General features: G+C 40.6%; 1 protein-coding gene across 4 annotated transcripts in view; it reads left to right on the top strand.

Moving 5' to 3' along the window:
* The window catches only part of RMND1 (required for meiotic nuclear division 1 homolog), a 54,439-nt gene extending 28,313 nt beyond the window's left edge, over positions 1 to 26,126 (top strand). For 2 of the 4 annotated variants that reach the window (XM_037819539.1, XM_037819515.1), the window contains exons 10-12: positions 254 to 374; positions 18,490 to 18,606; positions 19,003 to 19,215. In XM_037819539.1, coding sequence (XP_037675467.1) covers positions 254 to 374; positions 18,490 to 18,606; positions 19,003 to 19,035 — 271 coding nt within the window. In that variant the 3' untranslated portion in view covers positions 19,036 to 19,215. Of the gene's footprint in view, positions 1 to 253; positions 375 to 18,489; positions 18,607 to 19,002; positions 19,216 to 19,956; positions 20,305 to 26,085 lie in introns of those variants that run through there. The other 2 variants (XM_037819531.1, XM_037819523.1) reach the window with 2 other exon arrangements.
* The last annotated feature ends 969 nt before the right edge of the window (positions 26,127 to 27,095 follow it).

The following is a 27,095-nucleotide window of genomic DNA, read 5'->3' as shown; positions in this document are numbered from 1 at the left end:
ACAAAGTGGAAGGGATTTTTTTCTGTCTACCTCATAAATAATACTAGTATTAAAGATTGAACTACTTTAGTTGAAAATTTTGAGATTTTTTATAAATGTTTTTATTAACATGTTTCTCAGAAGTATTACAAAGGTCACAATTAAAGAATAAGTTTTCATAAAGCATCATGTAAATATCAAATGTAATAGAGATGATTTTTAAATTCAACCTAAAAAAAATTAAAAACACTGATAATTCTCACCTTTGTTTAAGACACCGTATAAACTTGAGTTCGGACTTCTTGATCACCCCTGATTTCTACTGGGACAGAGAAAACCTGGAAGAACTTTATGATAAAATGTGTCAGTTCCTTAGCATTGCTCGGAGAGTTAAGGTATGTATTTTGCACTTTTCCTGAAGGAGAAAGATGTGTTGTTGCTCATAATTTGTACGACTGTGTGGAGAGAATTTTTTTTTTAATTTAAATTAAGGAAATGAGTTAACTGCTTTAGGGGAAATACCTTGTTTGATTTCTATTCGGGTGGCTTTAGATTTCCCTTTCCCCTTCTTGTCCTATATACAGATCATTTTCAACTTTTCATGTCAAAGGTTCTTTTTTATATCTGCTCTGTGGACAGGATAAGATTGGCGAGTGTTCAGAAGCCCAGTGGTCCATTAGGAAGTTCTTGACAAGTCTTAAGGGGATCCTGAACTGTCGTAGTGACAGTGAGAATGGAATTGGGTTGAAGAGAGACAGCTAAGAGATGAATCAAGGGGTGGCCTCCGGAAGGCCAGGGAGAGAGATGGGTAAGAACGGCTGCTGTTTAGCCTCTAGGCGACACGTGGAGAGGTGGCCCACGTAGGGCTGGAAGAAAGGGGGAAGGCAGCCCATTAAAGACCTGTTGACATCAGGGTAGCAGCAAGACATCCAAAGGAGGTTTGGACGCCAAGCTGAGAGCGAGACATCTGTGTGCAGCTGAGGATGGAGGTGGATAAGTTCACGTGGGTAAAGAACTTGAGCAGGAGCACACAGCAGAGGCCCCAGAACAGGGTCTGCAGGGCAGGAGCAGGGAGGGGCCTGGGAGAGAGGCAGGGAGGAATCGCAGAAAGGTAGGAGAGTACAGCATTACACAAAATAAGGGGTCACTTTTAAAGAGGGGTGCTCAGCAGTGCCTGATGCCACAGAGCGATTGTAACTGATGGAAGCGCTGTTGGATTTGGTGGTTAAGACTCCGTCGGTGATCTTTGAGAACGCTTTCTAGGTGCTATTAGGGAAATAAACATTGCAAGGGACTAATGGATGATAATCAAGTGGTGCGTGCTGGTTTTTAAAAGCATAGAGGTAGTCAGTACAGGCTTTTAAAAAAAAATTGTTGTTATGGAAGAAAGAAAAGAGGGGGCTGTTTGTCAGTGTGGTGGCATGGCCAGGAAAGGGAGTGGCCACTGCCACTGCACTTACCATTGTTGTTTTAGCAGAGCTAAGCAGCCCATGAAGAAGCTGGAAGTTTTAAATGCTGTTGGGAAATAAAAAGTAGATATGGAGTAGAAGCAGGTTGCAGTTGCAAAAAGCATACTCAGGGGAGGTCTCCCTGAGAAGGCGGGACATTGAAGTCCAGAAGGAAGGAGCAATCAAGTGGAGATCAGAGGAAGAGCTAAAGAGTGTTCTAGAGAGGAAATGGCCATGCAAAGGCCCTGGTTCAAGCAGCAGTGGGGCGGCCAGAGTGGTGGAGCAGAGAGCACCAGGGGCAGTCGGGGGAGGTAAGGCCCAAATGCTGATGTGGCCAAAAGATGGGGGTGGGAAAGGGGGGTTGGGCTTCAAGCCATTGTAAAACTTCAGCCATTACTCTGATTGATGTGGGAAGCTGATTGGAGGGTTTTGTTTGTTTGTTTGTTTGTTTTTTAATTCATTCTTATTGAGATATATTCACCATGCAGTCATACAAAGCGTACATTCAGTTGTTCACAGTACCATTATATAGTTGTGCATTCATCACCAAAATTAATTTTTGACATTTTCATTACCACACACACAAAAATAATACTAATAAAAATTAAAGTGAAAAAGAATAATTAAAGTAAAAAAGAACACTGGGTGCCTTTTTTTTTTTTTTGCCCCCATTTTTCTACTCATCCTTCCATATACTGAACAAAGGGGAGTTGGTCCATATGGCTTTCCAATCACATTGTCACCCCTCATAAGCTACATTTTTATACAATCATCTTCAAGATTCATGGGTTCTGGGTTGTAGTTTGATAGTTTCAGGTGTTTACTGCTACCTATTCCAAGTCATTAGAACCTTAAAAAGGCTTGTCTGTATTGTATGCGTAAGAGTGACTTCTCGGCTCCTTTTGGAATCTCTCTGCCACTGAAGCTTATTTCATTTCCTTTCACTTCCCCCTTTTAGTCAAGAGGATTTTCTCCATCCCACAGTGCCGGGTCTAGATTCCTCCCCGGGAGTCATATTCCACGTTGCCAAGGAAATTCACTCCCCTGGGTGTCTGATCCCACGTAGGGGGGAGGGCAGTGATTTCACCTGCCAAGTTGGCTTAGCTAGAGAGAGAGGGCCACATCTGAGCAACAAAGAGGCATTCAGGAGGAGGCTCTTAGGCACAATTATAGGCAGGCCTAGCCTCTGGATTGGAGGGTTTTGAACAAAGACGGGAAACAATTTGAATTAGATTTCTAAACATTGTTGATAAATGATGTCTTGATCCAGGCAGCCAGATAGAGGGCTGTCTTGGGTGAGAGTGGGACAAGCTGAGACCGGGGTAACAGTGGAAAAGTGGTAGGATGGGGTCAGATTCTGGATATATTTCTCAGGTTTAGATTACAGAATTGCTGATAAATGTATTCTTACATGGGAAAGAAGGAAGTCGAGGCTGAGTGTTCAGCCTGAGCAGCTGTGATTTCCAGGGTGGAGGTAGGGGGTGTTAGGAGCTGGTGTGGGGGGAAAGAACAGGAGTTTGTTTTTGGAAACGCTGGGTTTGAGATTTTTCTAGACAGTGATGTCAAGGAGCCAATGAGGTATGAGGCTGGAGTTCCAGGGGAGATATTGGGCTGGAGGTATAATCTTGCAGGGCGGGGATGCATAACAACATATAATAAGTTTTTTAAGGGATGAGACTGCGTGAAATCACCAGGGAAGTAAGTGTAGATACAAAAGTCCAGGTTCTAAGCAGTGGGCACGATGCCAGCATTTAGAGTTTGGAGATGTAAAGAAGAGCCAGAAAAGGAGATTGAGAAGCAGCAGCCAAAGAGGCTAGAGGGAAAAACCAAGTGGGTGCTGTCTTGGAAGCCAAGTGAAAAAAAAAAGTTTGCTGTTTATTGTTACCTAACAAACAATCCCATCTAACAAACCAAGATGTGGCTTAAAACAACCACAAATTCATTCACTCATGATTCTGTAATTGGGGCAGGACTCAGTGGGGACAGCTCAGCTCTGCTCTACATGGTGTCTGCTAGGGGTGGGACATCTGAGCTGGCTTCATAAGCCACGTGTGTGCCACCTCAGTGGGGATGGCTGGCTCACTCTCTCCACGTGGCCTCTCCACATGGCTAGCTTGGGCCTTCTCACAGCATAGGGGTCTCCGGAGAGTTGGCATCCTTACATGGCAGCTGGCTTCCCCAAGAGCACAACAACAGAAGCTGCCAGGCTCAGAATTCCGGAAGGTAACTTCTGCCACATCATCACATTCGTCAGAGCCCTCACAGGGCCAGCCCAGGTTCAAGGGGAGGGCAGACAGTCCCCGCCTTTTGCAAAAGAGCATGTGGGCTGGGAGATGATGTTGCAGCGCTCTCTGGAAACACTCCCTACCACACCAGGAGAGTGAGGGCCCAGTGTTCAGGTGTGCTGCCAATAGGTCAAGAAGATGAGGACTGAGAACTGCCCTTTGGGTTTTGTAAGACCGTGGTCATCTGGACTAGAGCAGTTCCGGCCCCATGGTGGGAGTGAAAACCTGCCAGGAGTGGGCTTCCGTGCGAATGGGAGGTGAGGAAGTAGAGCAGGCACAGATAGCCCTTCTGAGTGGTGCTGCTGTAATGTGGAGCTGAGAAATGGGCAGGAGAAAGGTGTGGGATCAAGAGGTTTTCCTCTTTATTTTACTTTTGGAGAAGTTATGGCATATTTATATCCTCATGGCATTGACACAGAGAGGAAAAATGTGGTGCTGCAGTGTCTTTTGAGTAAGCAAGGGAGGATGGGCTTTATGGATCACGTGGGGCATCTCCACTTGTAACAGCCACTGCACTCTGCAGGGATTTGATCTCACGCATATGCCTGTCTCCCTCTTGGATATCTCTCACCTGATATTCTAAAGATACCCCAGACCTGCTCCTCCTATCTTCCCTGTCTTACTTAATAAAGCTACTGTCTATGCAGTTGCCCATGCCAGAAACCTCTGCATCATTCTTAAATCTTCCTCATCTTCACCCCACAACCTGTTATATCTCATGTCCTGTATATTCTACCTCCTAAATAGGTCTAGAATCTGCTCTTCATATTCTAGATTCTCTGCCTGTGCATTTTCACCCACTCACTAAATACATATCTGTGTTAGGTTCTGGGGAAATAGTAACAAAAAAACAGACACTGGCCTGCCCTCATAGAATTTCCAGTAAAATGGGAGAGAGGGACATTCAGTGAACACAAATGCATGGTGACAGATTCTTGTGAATGCTGTATAAGCTAGTGATCGGGGTAGGGGGGAGCTGCGTATTTTGGAAGAATTAAGGAAGGCCTCTTTGAAGAAGGGAGTTTTCAGTTGATGTTTAACTGAGAAGTGAGTAGGATTTATCCAGGTGCAAAGTAGGGAAGTGTTTCATTTGGAAGGCCCTTCAAGAACAGGGTTTGGTGCCAATGAGAAACTGAAAAGAAGGCATAGTAACAAAGACAACTATCATTGGAGCCAGGAAAGGGTGTAAAAGGCAAGTTTATAAAGGACTTTGTAGGGCATTTTAAGAACTTTGGATTCTAAATTGAAGTAGAATGGAAAGCCTTTGAGAATTTTAAGTCAGGGAGTAACATCTGTCTTAAAAAGTTCCCTCTGGCTTCTACATAAAGAATGGCAAATCCTCACCATCTCTTGCCTACAATATCACAACATCCCTTCAACTCATTTTTTTAACTTTTAATTTTGAGATACAGATTTACAAGAAATTGCAAAAAAAAAAAATAGTATAGAGAAGTTCTGATCCTTCACCTAGTTTTTCCCAATGGTTACATTTACATAACTCTCTTAAGAATATCAAAACTGGGAAATTGATTTGGTACGATGCATGTGTATAGTTCTATGTCATCATATCACACCTGTAGGTTCAAGTATCCATCCCACAGTCAACATTCCAGAGCTCATGATACAACTCATCACGTATTTGTGTTTATTGAACTATTACATCACCAAAAGATTCCTCTCGTGCTTCCCCTTTATAGTCATACCCACCCCCTTCCTCCAGCCATCCCAAACCCCTAGCAACCAGTAATCTATTCTCCATCTCTATAATTTTGTCATCTTGAGAATGTCATATAAGTGGAATGTATATGTGACTTTTGAGATTGACTTTTTTTGCTCAGCATATGCCCTTGAGATACATCGAAGTTCTTGCCTTCCTGTGGGTTTCCTGAACATTCTTTAGAATCCCTTTTTGATTTATCTGTAGCGTTTTTGAGGATATCTCCTTGTATAGTTTTTTTTTAGTGGTCGCTCTGGGTGTTCCATTTATACATACATAACTCATCATTGTCTACTGGTGTTGTCATGTTACCAGATTCAGTGAAGTATAGAAATCTTACCTCTCTCTATGCCCCTTTACCTTCTCCCATTTAAAATATAACTGTCTTAACTGTTCCCTCTGTGGACATTGAGAACTACATCAGACAGTTGTAAGTTTTGCTTCAACCGCCAAATTTAGAAAATGGAGAAAACGCAAGAGTTTGATAAGGAAAGTCTTAACCTGTATTTTTACTCTTTCTGTTATTCTGTCTTCCTTCCCAGTGTGCCAAGATTCCTTACTTTATCATTTCTTTCCTGTTTCAAGAATTTCTTCTAGGCATTCTTTTAGGGTAAGTCTGCTGGTTACCCATTCTCTTTAGTTTTCCTTCACCTGAGAATCTCTAGATTTCCCCTATATTATTTTTCCCCCTTTAAGTCAATTATTGCTTTTTATTAGAGTTTGTTTTCTAGATGCATTGGAGTATAGGTTTTTTTTTTTTTTGTCATCTTCTCTCTATAGTTTTTTTTAGAGAAGTTGCAGGTTTTACAGAAAAACGATGCATAAAATAGAGTTACTATACAAACCCTATTGTTAACTCCTTGCATTAGTGTGATACATTTGTTACAGTCGGTGAAAGAATATTTTTATAATTGTGCTATTAACTATAGTCCATGATTTACATTAGAGTTTACTGTTGGTGTTATATAGTCCTATGTTGTTTTTTTTCTAGCTACATATAGACAAACCTAAAATTTCCCCTTTTAACCACATTCAAATATAAAATTCAGTGCTGTTAAGTTCACAATGTTGTGCTATCCTCAGCACCATCTCTTACCAAAATTTTTCCATTACCCCAAATAATTTAAGCATTAACTCACCATTCCTCACCCCCACCATGGCCCCTAGTATCTGTATTCTAATTTCTTACTGTATGAGTTGGCTTATTCCAGTTTTTTCGTATAAGTGAGATCGTATAATATTTGTCCTTTTATGTCTGACTTATGTCACTCAACATGATGTCTTCAGGGTTCATCCATCTTACTGCATGTATCAGAACTTCGTACCTTTTTATGGCCAAGTAATACTTCATTGTATGTGTGTACCACATTTTATTTATCCATTCATTAGTTGATGGACACTTGGGTTGCTTCTTTCTTTTGGCAATTTTGAGTAATGCTGCTGTTAACATCAGTGTGCAAATATCTGTCCCAGTCCCTGCTTTTAGTTCTTGTGGGTATATACATAGCGGGATTGCTGGGTCATGTGGTAATTCTGTGCTTAACTTGCAGAGGAACTGCCAAACCATCTTCCATAGCAGCCCCACCATTTTACTTTCCCACCAACAACGAACAAGTGTTTCTGTTTCTCCACATCCTCTCCAACAATTGTTACTTTCAGTTTTTAATAGTAACCATTTTAGTGGGTGGGAGATGGTATCTCATGGCTTTGATTTGCATTTCCTTAATGGCTAATGGTAAGCATCTTTTCATGTGCTTTTTGGCCATTTGTAGATCTTCTTTGGAGATGTGTCTATTCAAGTCTATTGCACATTTTTGCATTGGGATATTTGTCTTTTTATTGCTGAGTTGTAGGATTTATTTATATCATTTATATCTTTATATATTCTGGTTATTAAACCTTTATCAGATATGTGGTTTCCAAATATTTTCTCCCTTTGGGTAGGTTGTCATATTAGTTTCATGATAAAGTCCTTTGTCATATTAGTTTCATGATAAAGTCCTTTGATGCATAAATTTAGAATTTTGATGAGGTCCCATTTATCAGTTTTTTTCTCTTGTTGTTTGTGCTGTGGATGTAAATTTATATGGTAAGCCAAAGCCTTCTTGAAAAAGAACAAAGTTGGAGGACTCATACTTCCTGATCTTAAAACTTATTACAAAGCCACAGGAATCAAAACATTGTGGTTCTGGCACAAGGACAGACATATAGATCAGTAGAATTAAAAAGAGAGTTCAGAAATCAACTCTCACATTTATGGCCAGCTGATTTTTTATTCAATTTTGAGATATAATCACATAACATACAATCATTCAAAGTGTACAGTCAGTTGCTCACAGTATCATCATATAGTTGTGCTTTTATCACCAAACTTTGAACATTTTCATTACTCCAAAAAATAAAATGAAAATTAAAGTAAAAAAGAATATCCAAAACATCCCATTCCCCTCCTCCCCGCATTGTCCATTTACTTTTTTTAAAAAATACGGTTTAATCGAGATATATTCACACACTCTACCATCATCTACAGTGTACAACCAGTTATTCACAGCACCATCATACAGTTGTGTGTTCATCACCAGAATCAATTTTTGAACCTTTTCCTTACTCCAAAATAAAAAGCAAAAAAGAACACCTAAATCTTTTATGGCCAGCTGATTTTTGACAGTGGTGCCAAGTCCATTCAATTGGGAAAGAATAGTCTGTTCAACAAATAGTGCTGGGAAAACTGGATGTCCATTTATAAAAAGAATGAAGGTGGATCCCTACCTTCACCATATACAAAAATCAACTCAAAATGGATCCAAGACCTAAATATAAGAACCAGAACTATAAAACTCCTAGAAGAAAACATAGAGAAGCATCTTCAGGACCTTGTGTTGGGCAGTGATTTCTTAGATTTTCCTCCCCTGTATTCCTGAAGGATATTTTCACTAGATACATGATTCTGCTTGACAGTTCTTTTCTCTAAGCACTTGAAATCTGCTGTTCCACTTCCTTCTGGCCTCCATGGTTTCTGATGAGAAATCCACTGACATTAAAATTGCTTTTCTCTCATTTCTCTCAATGCTTTCAAGATCTTTTCTTTGTTCTTAGTTTTAAGAAGTTTGATTATGATGTATCTTAGCGTGGATTTCTTTGCATTTATCCTGTTGGAGCTCGTTCACCTTCTTGAATCTGTAAGTTTATGTCTTTTGTGAAATTTGAGAATGTTTTCAAATATTATTTCTTTGAATACTTTGCAGGCTTTCTCCTCTCCTTCTGGGTCTCCAGTAATATGAATGTTGGATCTTTTGTTCTGGTCCCACAGGCCCCTGAGGTTTTGTTTATTTTTTCAGTCTTATTTTCTCCCTGTTGTTCATATTGGGTAATTTATATTTTTCTGTCTTCAAGTTTTCTGATTCTTCCTTGCTGCTGTTGAGCCCATCCATTGAGTTTTTTATTTAATTATATTTTTCAGTCCTAAAATTTCCACTTGGTTCTCCTTTACATCTTTTATTTCTTTAACGAGACTTTTTTTTTTAATTTGTTTCTGGCATGTTCATAATTGTTTATTGAAGCATTTTATGATGATTCCTTTAAAATCCTTGTTAGATAATCCCAACATCTGATTTATCTCAGTGTTGGCATCTGTAGATTATCTTTTCTAATTCCCTCTAAATTTTAATACTTCCATTTTCCTCATTGCCTAAAGCATAATGTTCAAGTATTTTTCCTAGACATACAAGACCCTTCATATTCTGTCCCCATTTCAATCTCATTTGCCCCCACATCCCAACATTCACCCTGTGCCCCATAAAAATTAACACATTCAGGAATGCACCATGGCTCACTGACTGCAATGGCAACTCTGATAAATACATTTGTTCTCCAAGCCAGACTCTTTCCCCATGAATAACCATGTCGAAGGTATCTATCAGCAGTGGTCAGGGAATGAGGAAAGGAATGAATCCCAAGCTATGTTGCCTTTGACAGAGATAGATTGAACAGTGATGTTGCAAAGAATTAAATTTCAGCGACTCCATCAACACAGCTTTAGATACCACCGACTAGACAATCCATTTGTCTGGTCAGACATGAAGCATTGTGCTTTTGTGATTGTGGACTGTGCACACAGGGCAAAATACAGGGGGATGTGAAAAAGGTGATACTAAGAGCTTCTATACATAAGGGGGTATCTCTTATGGTTGTATTAGCTATTGCTGTGTAACAAATTACTCAAAACTTCGTGGCTTAAAATAATACTTACCTCACAGTTTTTGTGGGTCAGGAATTTGGGTCTGGCATAACTGGCTCCTCCAGCATTGGGTCTCTTGTAAGGCTGCAGTCCCCTTAGGGATCAACTGGGAAGGATCTACCTCTAGCTCACTTACATAGCTGCTGGCAGGATTCAGTTCCTCTTAGCCTGTTAGGATGGAGGCCTCAGTTCCTCATGAGCTGTTAGCCACAGGCCATCCTCTGTTCCTGGCCACATAGACCTTTCCGTAGAGCATCTCACAACATGGCAGCCAGCTTCAACATAACAAACAAGAGTGCTAGCAAGATGGAAGTCACAGTGTTTTGAAACCTAAACACAGAAGTAGCATCCCATCATTTTGCCTTACTCTGTTCATTAGAAGCCAGTCACTAGGTCCAGCTCACATTCAGGGGAGATGGGATCCTGTAAGAGCCTGAATACCAGCAGGTGAGGATCATAGGGAGGCATCTTTGAAGCCCGCCTACCTCAGTGGTTCTGAAAATGGAGAAAATGTTAGAAACCTCCTTTGTGAACACTAATCCACACACCCTCTAATCATTCAGATTCCTTGACTGATTCCCAGCTTCTGGCCAGCAAAGATAATGGAACCATTGCTGGCCTCGCTGACTTCAGAATCATCCATGAACCAAATGCCACAGCCACGTGGTGCCAAAAGAAACATTCTGCTCTTTGACCTGCGATGTGGCATTTCTTCTGTGTCCATCCTCACTCCTCAAGATGAAGTTGCTGAGGTCAGGTCTACAATGAAAGACATCCACTTGGGTAAACAATACCTTAACAGCCAAATGATCCATCATTTCATGGCAAAGATCAAGTGCAAGCATGAGGACACCAATGAGAATAAGAGCGCTATCCAAGCCCCTGCCCCCTCTACTTCTAAGATGCTAGGTGATTGCCCTCCTGCCCTGCAGAGATCCCAGATTGGTCAGATAATTTAGAGGCAGCCTTAAAGATAACTGCCACCACTAACAGGTTCCTTGTTGTCAGATATATGCTCAAGTTTTGGGATACTTAAAACCTCTATTTTTATTTCTTAAAAAAGGTTTATGTAAAAATTACACCTAACCAAGAGACAGCCATATCATGTCATGAGACATCTAAAAGCTCTAAAGGATGCTCTAAAAACTGACCTTGAATTTCTTTTTAATTAATAATGGATTTTTTTGTAGTCATGGAAAGAGAAATTCAGTAGCCACTTAGCCCCGTAGAGGGGTGTACCAGTTTGTATAGATTATGTCCCCCAGAAAAAGCCACATTCTTTGATGCAGTCTTGTGGAGGCAGATGTATTGGTTGATTAGATTGGAATCCTTTGATTGAGTGTTTCCATGGAGATGTGACTCAGTCAACTGTGAGTGAAAAGTTTGATTGGATAATTTCCATGGAGGTGTTACCCCAACCCATGCAGGGTGGGTGTTAATTGGATCACTGGAGTCTATAAAGGAATTCACAGACAGAAGGACCTCAGAGCAACTGAGAGCGACATTTTGAAGAGAGCTGCAGCTAAGAGGACAAAACACCCCAAGAGCAACATTTTGGAGCACGCCATTTTGAAACACAACCTGGGAACAAGCAGATGCCAGCCACGTGCCTTCCAAGCTAACAGAGGTTTTCTGGATGCCAGTGGCCTTTCTCCAGTGAAGGTACCCAATTGTTGATGCCTTACTTGGATACTTTATGGCCTTAAGACTGTAATGGTGTGTGCCAGTTTGAATGTATTATGTCCCCCCAAATGCCATTATCTTTGATGTAATCTTGTGTGGGCAGACATTATCAGTGTTGATCAGATTTCTTTGAGTGTTTCTTTGGAGATGTGCCCCACCCAGCTGTGGGTAATGACTCTGACTGGATAATTTCCATGGAGGTGTGGCCCCACCCATTCAGGGTGGGTCTAAATTAAATCACTGGAGCTATATAAATGAGCTGACAGGCAGAGGGAACTCAGTGCAGCTGTAAGTGATGTTTTGAAGAGGAGCTACAGCCAAGAGGGACACTTTGAAGAAAGCACAGGAGCTGCAGAAGAGAGACAGTTTGAAGATGGCCGTTGAAAGCAGACTCTTGCTCCGGAGAAGCTGAGAGAGGATAAATATCCCAAGTGCAACTAAGAGTGACATTTTTGAGGAACTGCAGCCTAGAGAGGAATGTCCTGGGAGAAAGCTGTTTTGAAACCAGAACTTTGGAGCAGACGCCAGCCACATGCCTTCCCAGCTGACAGAGGTTTTCCGGACACCACTGGCCATCCTCCAGTGAAGGTACCTAACTGCTGATGTGTTGTTACCTTGGACACTTTATGGCCTTAAGACTGTAGCTGTGTAACCAAATAAACCCCCTTTTATAAAAGCCAATCCATCTCTGGTGTTTTGCATTCTGGCAGCATTAGCAAACTAGAACATGGTGTAACCAGATAAACCACATTTATAAGAGCCAGTCCATTTCCAGTGTTTTGCATAATGGCAGCATTAGCAAACCAGAACAAGGGGTGAATGGTGACTCCCCAAAATCCAAGTCCCCTGGAATCTGTGAATGTGTCCTTATTTGGAAAAGGGGTCTTTGCAAATGTAGTTAAGGATTTCAAGAGGAAACCATCGTGGATTACCTGGTGGGCCCTAAATACAATGACAAGTGTCCTTAAAGAAGAGGACAAGACACAGAGGAGGAGAAAGTAATGGGAAGACAGAGGCTGAAGTAGGAGCTATGCAGCAACAAGCCAAGGAACACCTGAAGCCACCAGAAGCTGGAAGAGACAAGGAAGGATTGTCCCCAGAGCCTTCGGAGAGAGCACGGCCCTGCTGACACCTTGGTTTTGGACTTGTGGCTTACAGAAACTGTGGGAGGAGCAATAGTTTAAAACCATTGCTTTAAGCCACCACTTCTGGTAACGTGTTACAGCAACCCCGGGAAACAAACACCCTCCCTGAAGATGGTCCCCTTACACTATAGGTTTTAAACTAAATCTGATTTACCATGTGTACCTCCAACACTTGAGGAATATCTAACAGTCCCTGAAAATCCACTTTAATTCTTCAAGATTCGTTTAAATTACCGTTACAAATCACATATTATTTCCACCACATTCTTTTGACTCTATGTTAGGAACTGGGGCAGGCTAGCCAAAAGTAGAAATAGCAGTATATTAGGGAAGAGAGGGATTTCTCTGAAACTGGCACTGCGCCCTTGGGAATCCACTCTTCTTCCCTGAAGCAATTGTTAGAATGATAGAAGATGTCTCTCTCCTAAATAGATGATGGACTACACCAGAGGCATGGGAATGGTTTGGCTCAAGGGCCTGGAGCATGAGGTGTGTGGATTTGGGATAGATGAATGATAGATGAATGCCCGGGCGCCTTAGCATGATGGCCACGTGGGATTAAACTGCATTTCATTTTACATAACATATTCGCAAAATCTGTTTCTGAAACACTGCCATTAGGAAACAACTAAAAATTATGCTTGTTAAAATTCCTCTGGCATCTGACAAATTTCATGGAACTCCCCTCAACTTTCCATTGCAGTTGTCCTCCCAATGTCAGAGATGCCCTGATCTCATTACCATTGTCATCCCCTCGGCCCGTCACTACAACCATTTGTCCTTCGTTTTATTCCCCAGACTCACCCTAACAGACACCCCTCTTTGGGATTAAATCCTTCATGAGTTATGAAGCATACCTAAAAGTTCCCAAACTGCTTTTCTCCAAGTGTGTCCTTAGCATCTCAAAGGCCGTTAAGACCAGTTGGATCATGTGAGTGCTATCTAGGCGGGTAGTGGATTTTTGCCTCCCTGTGCTCAGCACCATGCTGATACTATCAGTCACAGAAAAGAAAAATGAGATCTGGCCCCTCCTTCCACAGCCCTGCAACCTTACAAGAAGACATGTAGGACAAAGGAAGAGGGCTGGCAGCACTGGAAGAAAATTGTTTCTTATTTTTTTGTTTGTTTGTTTTTCTCAGAAGAGAGAGTAGAGTCTTGAGAAAAATAGGAGTGATTAGGCATGAGATGTGCTGCAAAGTAGTCAAAAAAAAAAAAAAAAAAATGAGGACTGAGGTAAGGTTGTGTCATTGATGAGGATTCAGAGAGCAGTTCCAGGAGTGCAGTGAGCCCTTGCTCCAGCTTCTTGAGCTGGGACATGCCGAGAGTCTTCCCTGGGTCCTTCTCTCCTCCCTCGTGCTGCCTACTCCACGTGCAGCCTTGTTCACTTCCATGACATCTATCCCCATTGTGATCCTGATGATTTTCAAATAGGCACCTTGAACCGCAATCTCATTGGCCATCCAGATGCTTCCAGTTGTTTACTAAGTCTCACAGATCCTCCCAGTTTACATACGTTGTAGCATCCTTTTTAGAATGACTTCTGCATGTCCCTTCCCATAAGAATGTAAGCTCCGTGAGATCAGAGGCCGAGATTATTCTTTCCTACTGTGGTCTCTGTTCCTGGCAAAGGTTCACAGATGGCACGAGCTCATAAATATTGTAGAATTAACCAGTGACTGAGGTTCCAAAATGAAGCTCATTATACTCTCCCACAGAGCATTGGATGGACCTGCCTCTGTTCCCTACTTCCATCAACAGCTCAACCACCCAGCCTCTCCCACCTGGTCATCCAATCGGAAAACTGAGACATTTTGGGGTCCTCTTTGCCTTCACCCTCCACATCCAGTCATTTGTACAATCTTTTCATTTTCCACCATGTGGCATTCATTCATTGACAGGTGTTTGTTGAAAGCCTTTACATTAGACCCTGGTGAAACAGGGAGGGATCCTCTGCTGACAGCTGCCTTCGAGCCCCCACTGCCACTCATCTTCCCTCACCTGGGCTCTTCTTCCATCTTCTTCACTATCTTCCAGCCCCCTGGCCAGACCCTTCTCCAGTCCCTCCTGCTCCCTTGGGCTGGGAGGTGGCGACGGATCTGTATTGTTCACCGTTCTGTCTCCTCCCCCACGGCGGTAGAGTCATGATTAAATCTTTGATGTCTGAACAAAGTACTCCCCATTAACTGCAGAATAAAGTTCAAACATTATAGAATGATGTGTTGGTTTTCTAATGCTGTAACATTAGCACGAGCATAATGCTGCTGTAACAAATTACTATAAATTTAGTGACTTAAAGACCGTGAATTTATCGTGTAGTTCTGTAGGTTGCAAGTCTGACATGGTTCTCATCAGGCTAAAATCAAGGTGTCTGCAGGGCTGTGTTCCTTTTTGTAGGCTCTGGGAAGGATCTGTTTCCTTACCTTTTCTTGTTTCTAGAGACCACCTGCATGCCTTGGCCATAGCCCCTTCCTCCATCTAGCAAGGGCAAGTTGACTCCTCCTCACATTGCCATAGGCTGACCTGTTCTGCCTCCCTCTTCCACTTCAGGACACCAGTGATTACACTGGGCCCACCCGGATAACCTAGGATTATCTCCGTGTCTTGAGGTCAGCTGATCGGCACCTTAATTCCCCTTTGCCATGTAACCCAGCATATTCACAGGTTCCAGGGATCAGGCCCTGGACGTCTTTGGGGGCCATTATTCTGCCCACCATACTGGAATGTAGCACCTCTCACAATCTGATACGAACTGACCCTTAACTTCACTTCCAAGCACGTCCTTCCGAGTTTTCCATAAGCCAGCTCTCCTTGCCTCCATGCTGTTTCCTCTGCTTGAAATGCTCTCCCCACTTCCTGTCCTCGTCCCACCCACCTTTTCTTCCTGGCAACTGCCTAGGTAAAGCCTGATTCACCTTCACCACCCCTGTGAACCATTCCCTGTCTTTCCTTGCTTCCTCACCTAGAGTGGAGTCCTACTTCAGGACTCTTAGAGCTAAACAATATAGAGCATGCTTTGGGAAGCATGCTCACGCACACATGATAGAAGAACAATTTCAACAGTATTGTTTGTCACTTCTTACTGGCTCACGTGCCTGAGAAGAGTGGTGGAATGTGCTCAGAGAAGGCCTAACAGGTCATCAGGGCCATTTCTCTCTCCTTGGCATCTTCGGTGCTCTGGCCGCACCTTTTCCTTCTCCATGGTGTTCTCTGTGGAGTGGGGAGAAAAGGGTGTGGGAAGAGGGGAGAGCCAAGCTTCTATCTCACCCTGGCAACTTAAAAGGATAAAGAGATCCTGACTTCAGCTGAGGCCGGGACTCCAGTTGCCATGTCCACTTGGACATGTGCCCAAGTTCTGACCAGTCGTCGTGATGAGGGAATTTGGCATGATGGTTGGCCAAGCCAGGGTCTTCTACCATTGGGCTAGGTGGGTCAGGGGGGTGTTGGTATCATGATTGGCAGCATCACAGGGTTGGAAATAGTGGAAAAGGAACACACCACAAGAACTGGGGCAGGAGGGAAGGGTGCTGGGCAGACAAAAGATGAAGAGTCTTCAGGCAGAGTGAAGTAAGGGCTGAACAGTGCCCAGGAGCACTGAGGAAAGAGCAGGTGGCTGAGACAGGTCTCACAAAGGTCAAAGAGGATGCCAACATCTGAAGGGTGATGGGATTAAATGATCTGAGTCTTAGGACTTTATTTAATGGTAAGGTATTTAAAGAGTTGGAAGAGGGGAGTGTTAGGAGCCAGCCTTTGTTCAGGATGAGAACTCTGTATGCCAGTGCAAAAACAAAAGAGGTTTGGAGACCCAAAAGAAAACAAAACCACCAGACTGACCATTTTTGGAGGTAATGGAAGTAGCTGGTGAAGGTCTGCCAGGTACTTTTTAAGAAATGATAAGAAGGGAATAGATTCAAGACTTTTCAGAGCAGAGGATAACTGAAGTGGCAGCGAGGGGAGATCGGAGTAACAAAGGTTTCTTTCCTGCGTGACTGAGAAGACAGTGTGACTTGATTTAGACAAAGAAAGGGATAGGTTTGACTACAGGATGTCAATTTTAGTTGGAGAAATGCTGAATTTGGGGTGTTGGCAGGAAACCCATAACAAGATATTTTATGGGAAGTTAGAAATTCAGTCAGTGGAGAAATCAGGACTAGGTGTTTATATTTGGGACTTATCAGAAGAGGGCATAGTTTAAATCAGTCTTTCCCCAAACGTGGGATACACAGGTAGAGTTATACAGGGAATGTATTTAGGTGACACATGCACCCTCAATTAACTAACATTTAAGCAAGTAACATTTCTGGTTACTGTCAAAGAGAAATGCTTGGTTTGGCGATGGTGACTCTTGACCTGCCCTTTAATGCTGGCTGATCCCCCAGTTTAAAGGGCCGGGCTTGGCTGCAACAGGCAACACTCCCTCATACTGGTTCTGCACTTAAAGCTGTTTCCTTTAAAAATAAACATTTCTAAGTAAAGTCTTCTGGAAATGACGTTAACTACAGCGGGCATGCGTATGTCACAGAGATTAGTGATGACTGGAGGCAAATGACCAAAGAGGCTGCGATCATGCCAGGGACACAAGGTCAGATTTGGGGACGTGTCAACTAATGGCACAAGGAGGAAGAGTAGACTCAGAAAGAATGATGGCAGTAAAGGGAAAGCTTAGTTCTTAGGAGAGGAAAAGCCAAAGGAAGCATGCACTTCAAGATACTGTTGACTGCTTGGGTAAACTGAGATTTAGAAGTAAGCAAAGTCATTAGATTTAATAACTAGGTTTTTAGAAGCTCCAGAATTGTGGTAATATATACAACTTCTAAAGGGTTAAGGAATAAGCTGGGTGATGAGGAAATTGTCTGTCCTTTAGTCAAGGTTGAAAGTGAATGGGAGAGGATTGCTTCAGTGGTTTGAAGAGAGAAGCAAGCTTAAGGGTGAGCATGTTCATATATGAAGATCGAGCAGGCAAGAGAAGCAGAAAAAGGGAGGGAGAGAATGGAGGGGGAAAGGAGAGGAAGGAAGGAAAGAGGCACTGTTCTAAGCATTTATACAGATGAGAGAACTACTGGGTGATCATGAAGTCTGGAAATTAAGTTATCAATGTGGCTCGAAGTGCCATCCCTCATTAGTAAAGCAGTTGAGCGCTCTGTGCAGAATCCCAGTGAACGTGGTACATTAACACATTTCCATCACCCTGTGCCCCTGTAATGCGAGCAGCCTCTGATTTGTTTTCGCTAAGTTCACTAAGTCACTCCAGTTTTCACTGAGCCTGAACCTTTACATACCCCAGAAGTAACCAAGGGGGAACCAAACTATTTAAAACATGTATATTTCCAGACGTTCCAGTTTCTATAGAAAGATTAAGGAGGTATAAATTGCCAGTAGTCAAATTAAATCTTACATTCAGAGATTCTATTTCTAGAACCCCGTCAACTAGCATGTTCTGAGGCACCAGAACCCAGAACCTTTGCAGTTCAGAGTCAAAGGCAGTACCATCTAGTGGTGAGAGGGCAGCAAGGCTACGTGTGTGGGTTTGGGGGCAGTGAGACTTGAACCCTTCTTTTGCAGAAGGTAATGGCTGCTTTTGTCATCTTCAGGCCATGCTAAGAGAATCATGTCACATTTTCAAGTGTGCCTTTTTAACTCCTTGAAACTCCAAGGGCAGCTACCAAAAACTAGGACCCCAAACCTTATTCTTAGCTCTTTAATCAAAATCTTACAAATACAAGAGCTTTAATATGCAAAGGTTTTTTTTTTGTTGTTTTTGGTTTTTTTGCAGTTAAATCTGTACGCTATATAATGTCTCTGGAGGGATTCACAGAAATTAATACCAGTGGCTGGTGGCCTTTGGGAAGAGGGCCAGGGTTAAGAGTTGAAGGGATTCCTTCCCACTTCCTACTGATTTAAAACCAGGAGAATTTTGAAGCATCTAACTTATTTTTTTAAATCAATTTAAACTTTCAAACATAAATACAGGCTGCTTTTTAAGCATCTTTTCATGCAGGTCATGAACGAGAAGCTTCAGCACTGCATGGAGCTGACAGACCTAATGCGAAACCATCTGAATGAGAAGCGGGCGCTGCGCCTCGAGTGGATGATTGTAGTCCTCATCACCATAGAGGTGAGCCGGGCTGCCTGCCAATTGGATGCTATGAGAATGATCAAGTAAGATAGAAAATGTAGCCGGAGACAGATGGCTTTGTTCTAATACTAAACAGTCTTTTAGAAATGAGCTAAGTCACAAGTGACAGTGGGAATATCTTGCAAATGCATTAAATGTAATGTTGGAAAAGGTTCCAGGTTTTTCAAGATAGCATTTGGAAAAAGGCCCAGCTGAAATGTGTAGCCCACCTTCAAGTACTCAGGTCTCAGACTTGTAGCTCACCAAGTGGGAAGGGCAAATATTGACTTTTACTTTGGGAGCATTTTTCATCAATTACCATCTCAGAAAAGTCATTTTAGTTGGTACCAATAATTTGCTGTGAAATGAATAACTTTCACTTTTTATTACCCTAAGGTCATGTTTGAGATGGGGCGAGTCTTTTTCTGATCAAGTGATGATACTCAAAGGAAAGTGCCACTGCAAGGTACATTCAAGTTCTACAATCAAAATAGATGTTCACTATTGGGTGATCTATGGGTATTTAATTTTTAAAACCAAGAAATTGTTATAATGATCTTTTTTCAGCTCCTAAATATATTGCTGCTTGAATAAAAATTATGAAGAATCTCTTGACAGTTCAAAAGGAAAATGTTTATTTCAGATTAAAAACCTTGGATAACCTTAGCACCCAGAAAATCTATGCAAAGATATGACTCTTAAAGCCAAAAATGCATATTAGATTTTAGACACTACTCCTTAATCTATCTCCAGGGAATTCCCAGTCATGGCCCTGGCTAAGACAGAACCATAAGGGAACTCAGGAATGTTGAAACAAATACATAAAGCAAGAAGTCAGGCTTTTGATGGCAGAAATGAATTTTATACAGTTTTTGGAAGGCAGAATTTGACTCCTCACTAACACTTTCCCTTTATCAACCAGTACTCTCCATCTTTTCACCATTAAGTCAGTCAAAATATACTTCTATGCAGATTTTTTCAGTTTTGCATGTACTTTAGAGACATTAAAACATATCAAGTACAAACTTGTAGATACTTAACATCTTGAATTAGCACCTTTTTAAAAGCAAAGTCCCATTTATGTTGAGTTGCCAGATTTCTATGTGTGAGCCCACTCACTCCACTACCCTCCACATCTGGATGAACTTAACGGTACGTTCTTTTTCTTTTATACGTATACCCACACATAATATTTTGTTCTGAAATGGGAATTCTATCATTCAGGAACTTGTTTTACTACTACATAGTATTCCACCAAGAGAATTTTTTTTTTCTGTAGCCTACTGATTTACACACACACATATATATTTGGTAAGATAATTCTATGGTGAACATCCTGATCTTTTCCAGCCTACAGCAAAGAGTTCTTCATGAGTAGCAGTCTCCCTCTGAAGGACCATACAATGTCCCTCACTTTCCAAGGACCACTTGGGCATGGAACATTCAAGACCCTCTTTTTCCACATCAGCACTTGCACAGAGTTATCAAGCCTGTCTTTCCCTTCCCACCCCCTTCTCACACGTTGCAAAAGAAAGGCAGCTCACCAGTCCTGAATCTTATTTTGGTCCACCACCCCAATGTTTCAAAACCTTCGGGAAGCCAAACACAAGAACAAGTTGAAATACTCAACAGTGAAGCCTCCTTTAATCGAGATCAACCTCCTGTCCTCTGTCCATTAAGAGGTGCAGTTCCAATAAAATGTTACTCCAGATTTACTCAACAGTGTGTACAATTTGTTGTTTGATCACTTGTATATTAATAGTAATAACTTAACAATTCAATCCAGAAAAAAACATAAACACAGTGCTGTATGGTCATGGCAAGTTAAAATTTAACATTTCAATTTGTGTATTTGTACATATGTAAAACTATGTTACAAAGAACAAAAGGATGAACAAAAGACTTTCAAGCATAAAAATTTATTAGGATAAAATAATGGGGGAAATAACGAATACAACTTCCAAGAGAAAGAGAACAATGTAAAATTTGAATAGTTAAGTTTAAATAGATTATGGTAGACATCAAATTATGGTATTACATTCCATCAGATACATTGAAATTGAAAGTTTATTTTAAAATATCAGTATTTACAATACATTGGAAATTACATCTTTTTCAACTATTTATGATGAAATCTTCAACTTATGTTATGGAAGACTTTGAAAAATTATTTTAGGCATAACACAAGCAAAACAGTTTCAAGACCACCACTTCTCTACAACAGTTTCTCAGCCTTTCCACTCCTGACGTTTGGACTATGTCATCTGCTTTGGGGGACTGTCCTGTGTATGTAAGACATTTAGTAGCAACCCTGGCCTCTACCCACTAGATGCCAGGAGCACCTCCCCATCAAAACTGTCTCCAGCTAACTATCCATTGGGGGCAAAATTGCTCTAGAAACTGCTGGCTTGTTAGGAATGGGCCTTTCCAATATTTCTAGGTAATCCATTCTTTACTACTTACTATGCAACAAGTCTGCTCTGAGCACTCTATATGCATTACCCCCAACTTATTCCTTCCTCACAATCACCCTGTAAGATAAAGACTAAATTACTTGGCCACGATCCCAACCTAGGCCACATGGTATTAGAGTCTGTGCATTTCTGTCAGGTAGAAATTCTCTTATACCTAACCTCATTTCAACCTGAACCTTGCCATCTCTTTTTTTCATGTGTGTGTGATGCAATGGTGATGAAACCAATAGAAAAAGCCCTTTTTAATGTAGATATTTTATTACGGAAATAATCCAGGTTCATTATAGAAACATGAAAATACAGAGACAAAAAAAGGAAAAAATCCCTTATAATCCTGGCATGCAGATCAAAAACCATGGTTAAAAATCTTCTATAAACATTTTTAAGAGTTTTTGTGTGCATATATATGCACATTTTAAAATAGTGAAGACCTATATATATACATACATACATACATACACACACACACATATATGAAGGCACGGTGCCATCTCCTTTGAACTGAGTCTACCTTTCTGTTACTGCCCTATGGGATAACAGCTAACATCTGTAGGAAAAAGATGGTATAATGCAGTGTTTCTCAACCAGCTGAGCATTTTGGAAAGCTGTGAGAGCAACCTGGATTGACACAACGATTCCCTTTTCTCCCCTTACCCACCAAGTGGGTAAGGGCCAGAGATGCTGGACATCCTACCATGTGCTAGACAGTCCCAGCCAATAAAGTCACCCCACAGCCCACATGACGTAAGATAATCCTATTTCTAACTAGCACCCTAGGATCTAATTCCACTTTACATATAAACACATTAAGTATGTTCTGTACTGTTTTATTATACCCTGGATTTTCCAAGTTTGAAAAGACCACATAAAGCAAAGAAGACTGCACAGGTGCCCTCACTATCCAACTAACTCAGGACCAAAACACACATGAACAAAGGTTGAGTGATCCCTCAGTAGCCAAACTCAAGAGGCCAACAAGTGTGGATAACACCATCCAAAATATTACTATCCCAATTCGCAAATCAAAATAGATTCAGATAGTGAGGGATAATTGTGTTGAAGTTTTTCTATTAGTAACCGTTCCACCATTCTCTAAATCACATCACCAGAGGCAGCACTGTTCACCATGTTTAAGTAACCAACTCTGAAATACTTGACTGCTTTTGTAGCTGTGACATCCCTGGAATCTTTAATAACAGTCAGTGCCAGAATATTTACATATTGAAATATGTATTATATTATAAAATATCCTTAACTTTTCCTTTACAATACAGGTGGGCATTGTATGTTTAAATTATAAATATGTTGGTTTTAATAACTGAATTTCATTTCAGGATAGTAATGGGGGTGTTAAAATACTTATTACACTATGGTCTAAGAACGGGTACATACCCCTGGTCTCTTAAAAAACAAGGGTTTTAAAGGCTTCAATGGAAATCCTGGCTCTCCCTAGCTATGTTACATCAAGTAACACATTAAGCAATCTCTGATACTCAATTTCTTCGTCTGTACAACAGAGGAACTTTTACCCAGCAAGGACACTGAAGATTGAATGAATTCATGAAAGTAAGGCAGCACACAGTTATTCAATTTAAAACAAAAAAAAAGAGACAAAATCTACCGTTTAATTATTAAATAGCTATTACTGATTACCCCTGGTTTGCTTTTTTCTACATTTAACACCTTTACCTTCTAACCTTCCTCGGCCTACATCTGAGGAAAACCTGCTCCCCCCAAAGTTTAATTTTATCCTTAGCATAAAAACTACTTTTACAGACTGAATTCTGGAAGGTGGGGATTGTGTCATTCCTTGTCATATGCTTGTCCCTAACACAGCTGCTACAATGTACTAAACACTCATATTTGTTGACTGAATAAAACAATAATTAAAAAGTAAAATTTGTTGTCCATTAGCACTTTATCTGGGTTACTGTAGACAGCTGCTTGAGTTGGATGGTTTTTCCTCATACTTAATTGACATCATATAGGGAGATCCAGGTATGTATCACATCTAATCTAAGATTTTGAAAGCCTATATTTGACTATATAGACTCTATAGATTGAAGCTAAACATAGTGTCCGAAAGCGTCACACCTCAGTTTTCTCATCTTTTATAAAATGGAGATATGATCAAACATACTCCTATTTCTAAAGGAAAACTTACAAACATTCACACTAAGTTCAGGCAAAATTTTCTATCGAAATGGTACCTGTTACCAGTTTCTACGATTTCCAAATTGTAAATAAGGGATTCTGGACCTCTTGTTCCAATCTCGTAAGATTAGTCAAAGAATAGGTAACACATAAATTGCTTAGAACAGTAACCCGTGCATCTAGTGCTCAATAAATATGTGCTATCCCAAGTACACATACCTTAAACCTCAACCACAAGGGAGCCTTGAACCCTTTGGTGTCTTGACTGTGCCAATGTAAAAGTCAACATCCTGGTTGTGATACCGTACTACAGTTTTGCAAGATGTTACCGTTAGGGAAGACTGGGTAAAAGGTACACAGAGTCTCTCTGTATTATTTTTCACAACTGCACATGAATTTACAATTATCTCAAAATTTTTAAAATTATTTTTTAAAAACTGAAGGAAAAAAATATATCACACATCCCAAAAAACGCACTTAAAAATACACTGGCAGTTTTTGCCAAACCACTCTACAGTTACATTGTTGGTTGGCTACTAATTAATTGGCTGTTAAAACTACTGTCCATAACTGTTCGCTTCAAAATCCTTCTGAAATCACCAACAATTCAAAAGGAAGTCCCCTGACAAGTGCAGACTGCAGTCACGTGTGACTCCCCAGAGGGCACCGTGTTCTCACTGAGCAAAGTGACAATGTTAAACATACTTGAGAAGATGTTACAATTTCCCTTTATCTCCTGAAAGACTAATTTTCACACTCTGCAAAAGGTGAACCTTTTTTGGGGGTCAGAGGCCAAACAGTTCTCACCTGAATTCTGAAAGGTGGCGACTGTGCATTTCCTGAAGAGAATTTTATGTTTTATTAATTTTAAAAGCAATTACTCCTTAACTAAAAAAACTGGGCTTTGTTCTTTACTTGTGCCTGAACCCTAACTTAAGGATCCTCAGCCATGTTTTGCATATTTTAAGGTTATCACAAAAACTGCTTGGGTGACAGCCAGAATTCAAAGACATTTACAGGTACATTTGTGATATAATATATTCATATTAGAGTAATCTTTTTGAGAGGCCGTAAGTTACTTGTGAACTGCCCAATGATCTGACCAAACTGACCAATTATATTTATTTTAAGATAAAATGTGTTACTTAAAATTCTGGTTAAAGAACACCAGGAGAACAGTTAATTCATAGATAAGAAAACCGAACGCAGAGAACTCTCCTGTAGTATTGAGTTGAGAGAAATATCAAAAAATCTAGTCAACTCCTAATTTCTTTCCATTTTAAAAGACACAGTAAATGAAGTCCAGAGAGGCAACTGTCCAATGATTATGTTGAACTTTGGTTTGGCATTTAAAATAAAGGAAAAAAAACTCAGATTTTTAAATGTCTGATGCATGTTTTACCTTTTTAGGAAAAAAAAAAATGATCTTTTGAGAGAAACACAAACTATACAGTAATTACCTCTGAATATGTTCCTGCCTATAAACAATAATCATGCTATGCCATGTGAAAGACAAGAGACAACAGGGGAACCTGCCCCAGAAGCCACTATTCCTATTCCCTGTCACAATGATTGAGATACTGTCAATCAGAATGAAGCAAATTACATTTCATGATGAACGTCTTGTCTGTAAGCTGAAAATCAGTTTTCACCAATCCTATGTCAGAGTAATTGTTTGGGTTTTTAGAGTATTATATCAGAAGACTGTATGTAAATAGTCAACAAAATTTCTCCTCCTAGCTTGGGTCAAATATGGCAAAGTTGCCTAAATTGACTGTATTTATTAATATTCTGAAAGTTAAGACTAATAGATAACCATTTTACTTACAGAAGGAAAACAGAATTTAGGGATTTAACAACAACAAAAATACTGTCAAATTTTACTAATAAGCAAGCAGTTGGCCTTACTAGAAGTCTGCTGTATTGACAAATACTGCCCCACTCCCCTTGGTTGACCAGTCTCTTTTCCTTGACTCAGTGACTTTTTTGGTCCTTCAATAATGTGCCCTGATATCAGCTCTATGTGTGGTATCTCATTTAGTCCTCGACAAACTTATGATAGGTATTTCTGTCCTGTACTAACTTACTTGCTCAAGACCACTAATAAAGGCAGATCTAACCAGCCTAACCAGCCTAACCAGGATCCTACATTACTGCGTAACTTCCCACGTTCTGAAGTTTTCTCTGACATGTTCAGGAAAATGTTCTCCCATGCATGTAGTACACAGACTGCTGGAACTGAAGAATCTAGCATTCTAAGATTAAGAAATGCTTATAGATTTCAGGATCCTTCACCCAAAAAACACAAGCTCATGTTCATATTAAGCTCATTTTTAACCTTCAAATTTTAAGCTCAAGCCTTAGCAAATTAATGCTGAAGTTTAAATAATTCATTACATCAATAAATACATAGCAAGCAGTGAAAGCTACAGGCCAACCCTTTAACTGATGTTAACAGTATAGAAAAGTTACCTTTAGTCAACAGAAGAGAAACAGGAAGTGAGACGACAGGATGGGACTGTAGCCACAGGCCTGGGGGGAGCTGGCCACCTTCCTTGTCTGGTATTTAGTTCTGGTGCCAGGCACTGTTTACACTCATGCAATACGGTAATTACACAGGCCATATATGAATACCACCCCCATCCAAAACATTTATTTTTAGCTTTTTCCCCAGTTTTTTTCCTAAAGTAACATACATAAACGTAAGGTGGTGTCAAAAAGCAACTTGCAGTAAGAGGCATTCTATACAGATTTATCAACAACTCCAAGAAAAACAAAAATGGCCAAGAAATTATACCAGGATATTGAAAAATGCCTAAAAAGTAACTATGTTCACTATTGCATCCCAAAGCCCTCTTCAATGTGATACCGAATTTCTACCACTCTGGAGACCTCAGTGGTGAAGACCATCTGGATTTAAATTTTTGTTCCACCACTGCTTACTGGCTGGATCTCCTGGCTCTGTGCATCATCTGTAACTACCTCCAAAGGCTGCCATAAGAATTAATGGAATTAATGTAAGTGAAGCTATGAGTGTTACTACTACTACAATTCATATGGGGAAGTCCATCCTTAAATGATTATAAGCTGAAACAAATACCCAAGATTTCCCCTTGAATCCAAAGTTAAGAAACACCATGACTGAGACTTAAAGGGTAGCGAAACCTCTATCTTAAAGAATCGAGTGCTTCATTAACATATAAAGCACCATTTCCACTGTTTTAAGTGCGTTGGCTTTTCAGTGCAAGCCTAAAATGGTTTTAAACAACCATACATTTTATGTGTATCAGACAGTTGCCAAGGGTTTTCTGGGTTCTTTCCTGAATAATCACATGGTCAGAAACTGGGATTTTTAAATACAGACAAAATCAAAATATTACTTAAAGGATTAGTTTATATTTTATCGTGCTTTAACAAAACAAGCCATATTCAACTATTTTTATTATCATCCTTTCTTTCTAGCACCTGGAGTAGTTGTTCCAAGGTGTGGCTACCAGTAGTCAAACCAACCACATCTGCAAACACTGGGGGTCCATTAATGGTACCTGATTCCCGTGTTCCACATCACACTCAATCAGAAGCTCAGGGCTACAGCCAGATCTCTGCAGGAGATTCTTAGGCTCACTAAACTCTGAGAACCATAACTTAAAACTTATTTATTGGTTTGTACTTAATTTATAGATAGATTTTAAATAATTCATTAGCACTCCCCCGTTCCATTTCATGTACTAAGTACTAAATGTCCTCAAGTGACTCAATTCTCCTCTTTCTTCCCCTAACCCAATCTCCTCATTCCCTCCTCTCCCCATTTTTAAAAATTAATGTGTTTGGAGACGGAAGAAGATGGTGGCATAGAGAGGA

The sequence above is a fragment of the Choloepus didactylus genome, chromosome 2, assembly GCF_015220235.1.
Source record: "Choloepus didactylus isolate mChoDid1 chromosome 2, mChoDid1.pri, whole genome shotgun sequence".
Taxonomy (NCBI): Eukaryota; Metazoa; Chordata; class Mammalia; order Pilosa; family Megalonychidae; genus Choloepus; species Choloepus didactylus.
The sequence above is the reverse complement of the archived record's forward strand: the minus strand, read 5'-3'. Positions and strand labels throughout refer to the sequence as shown.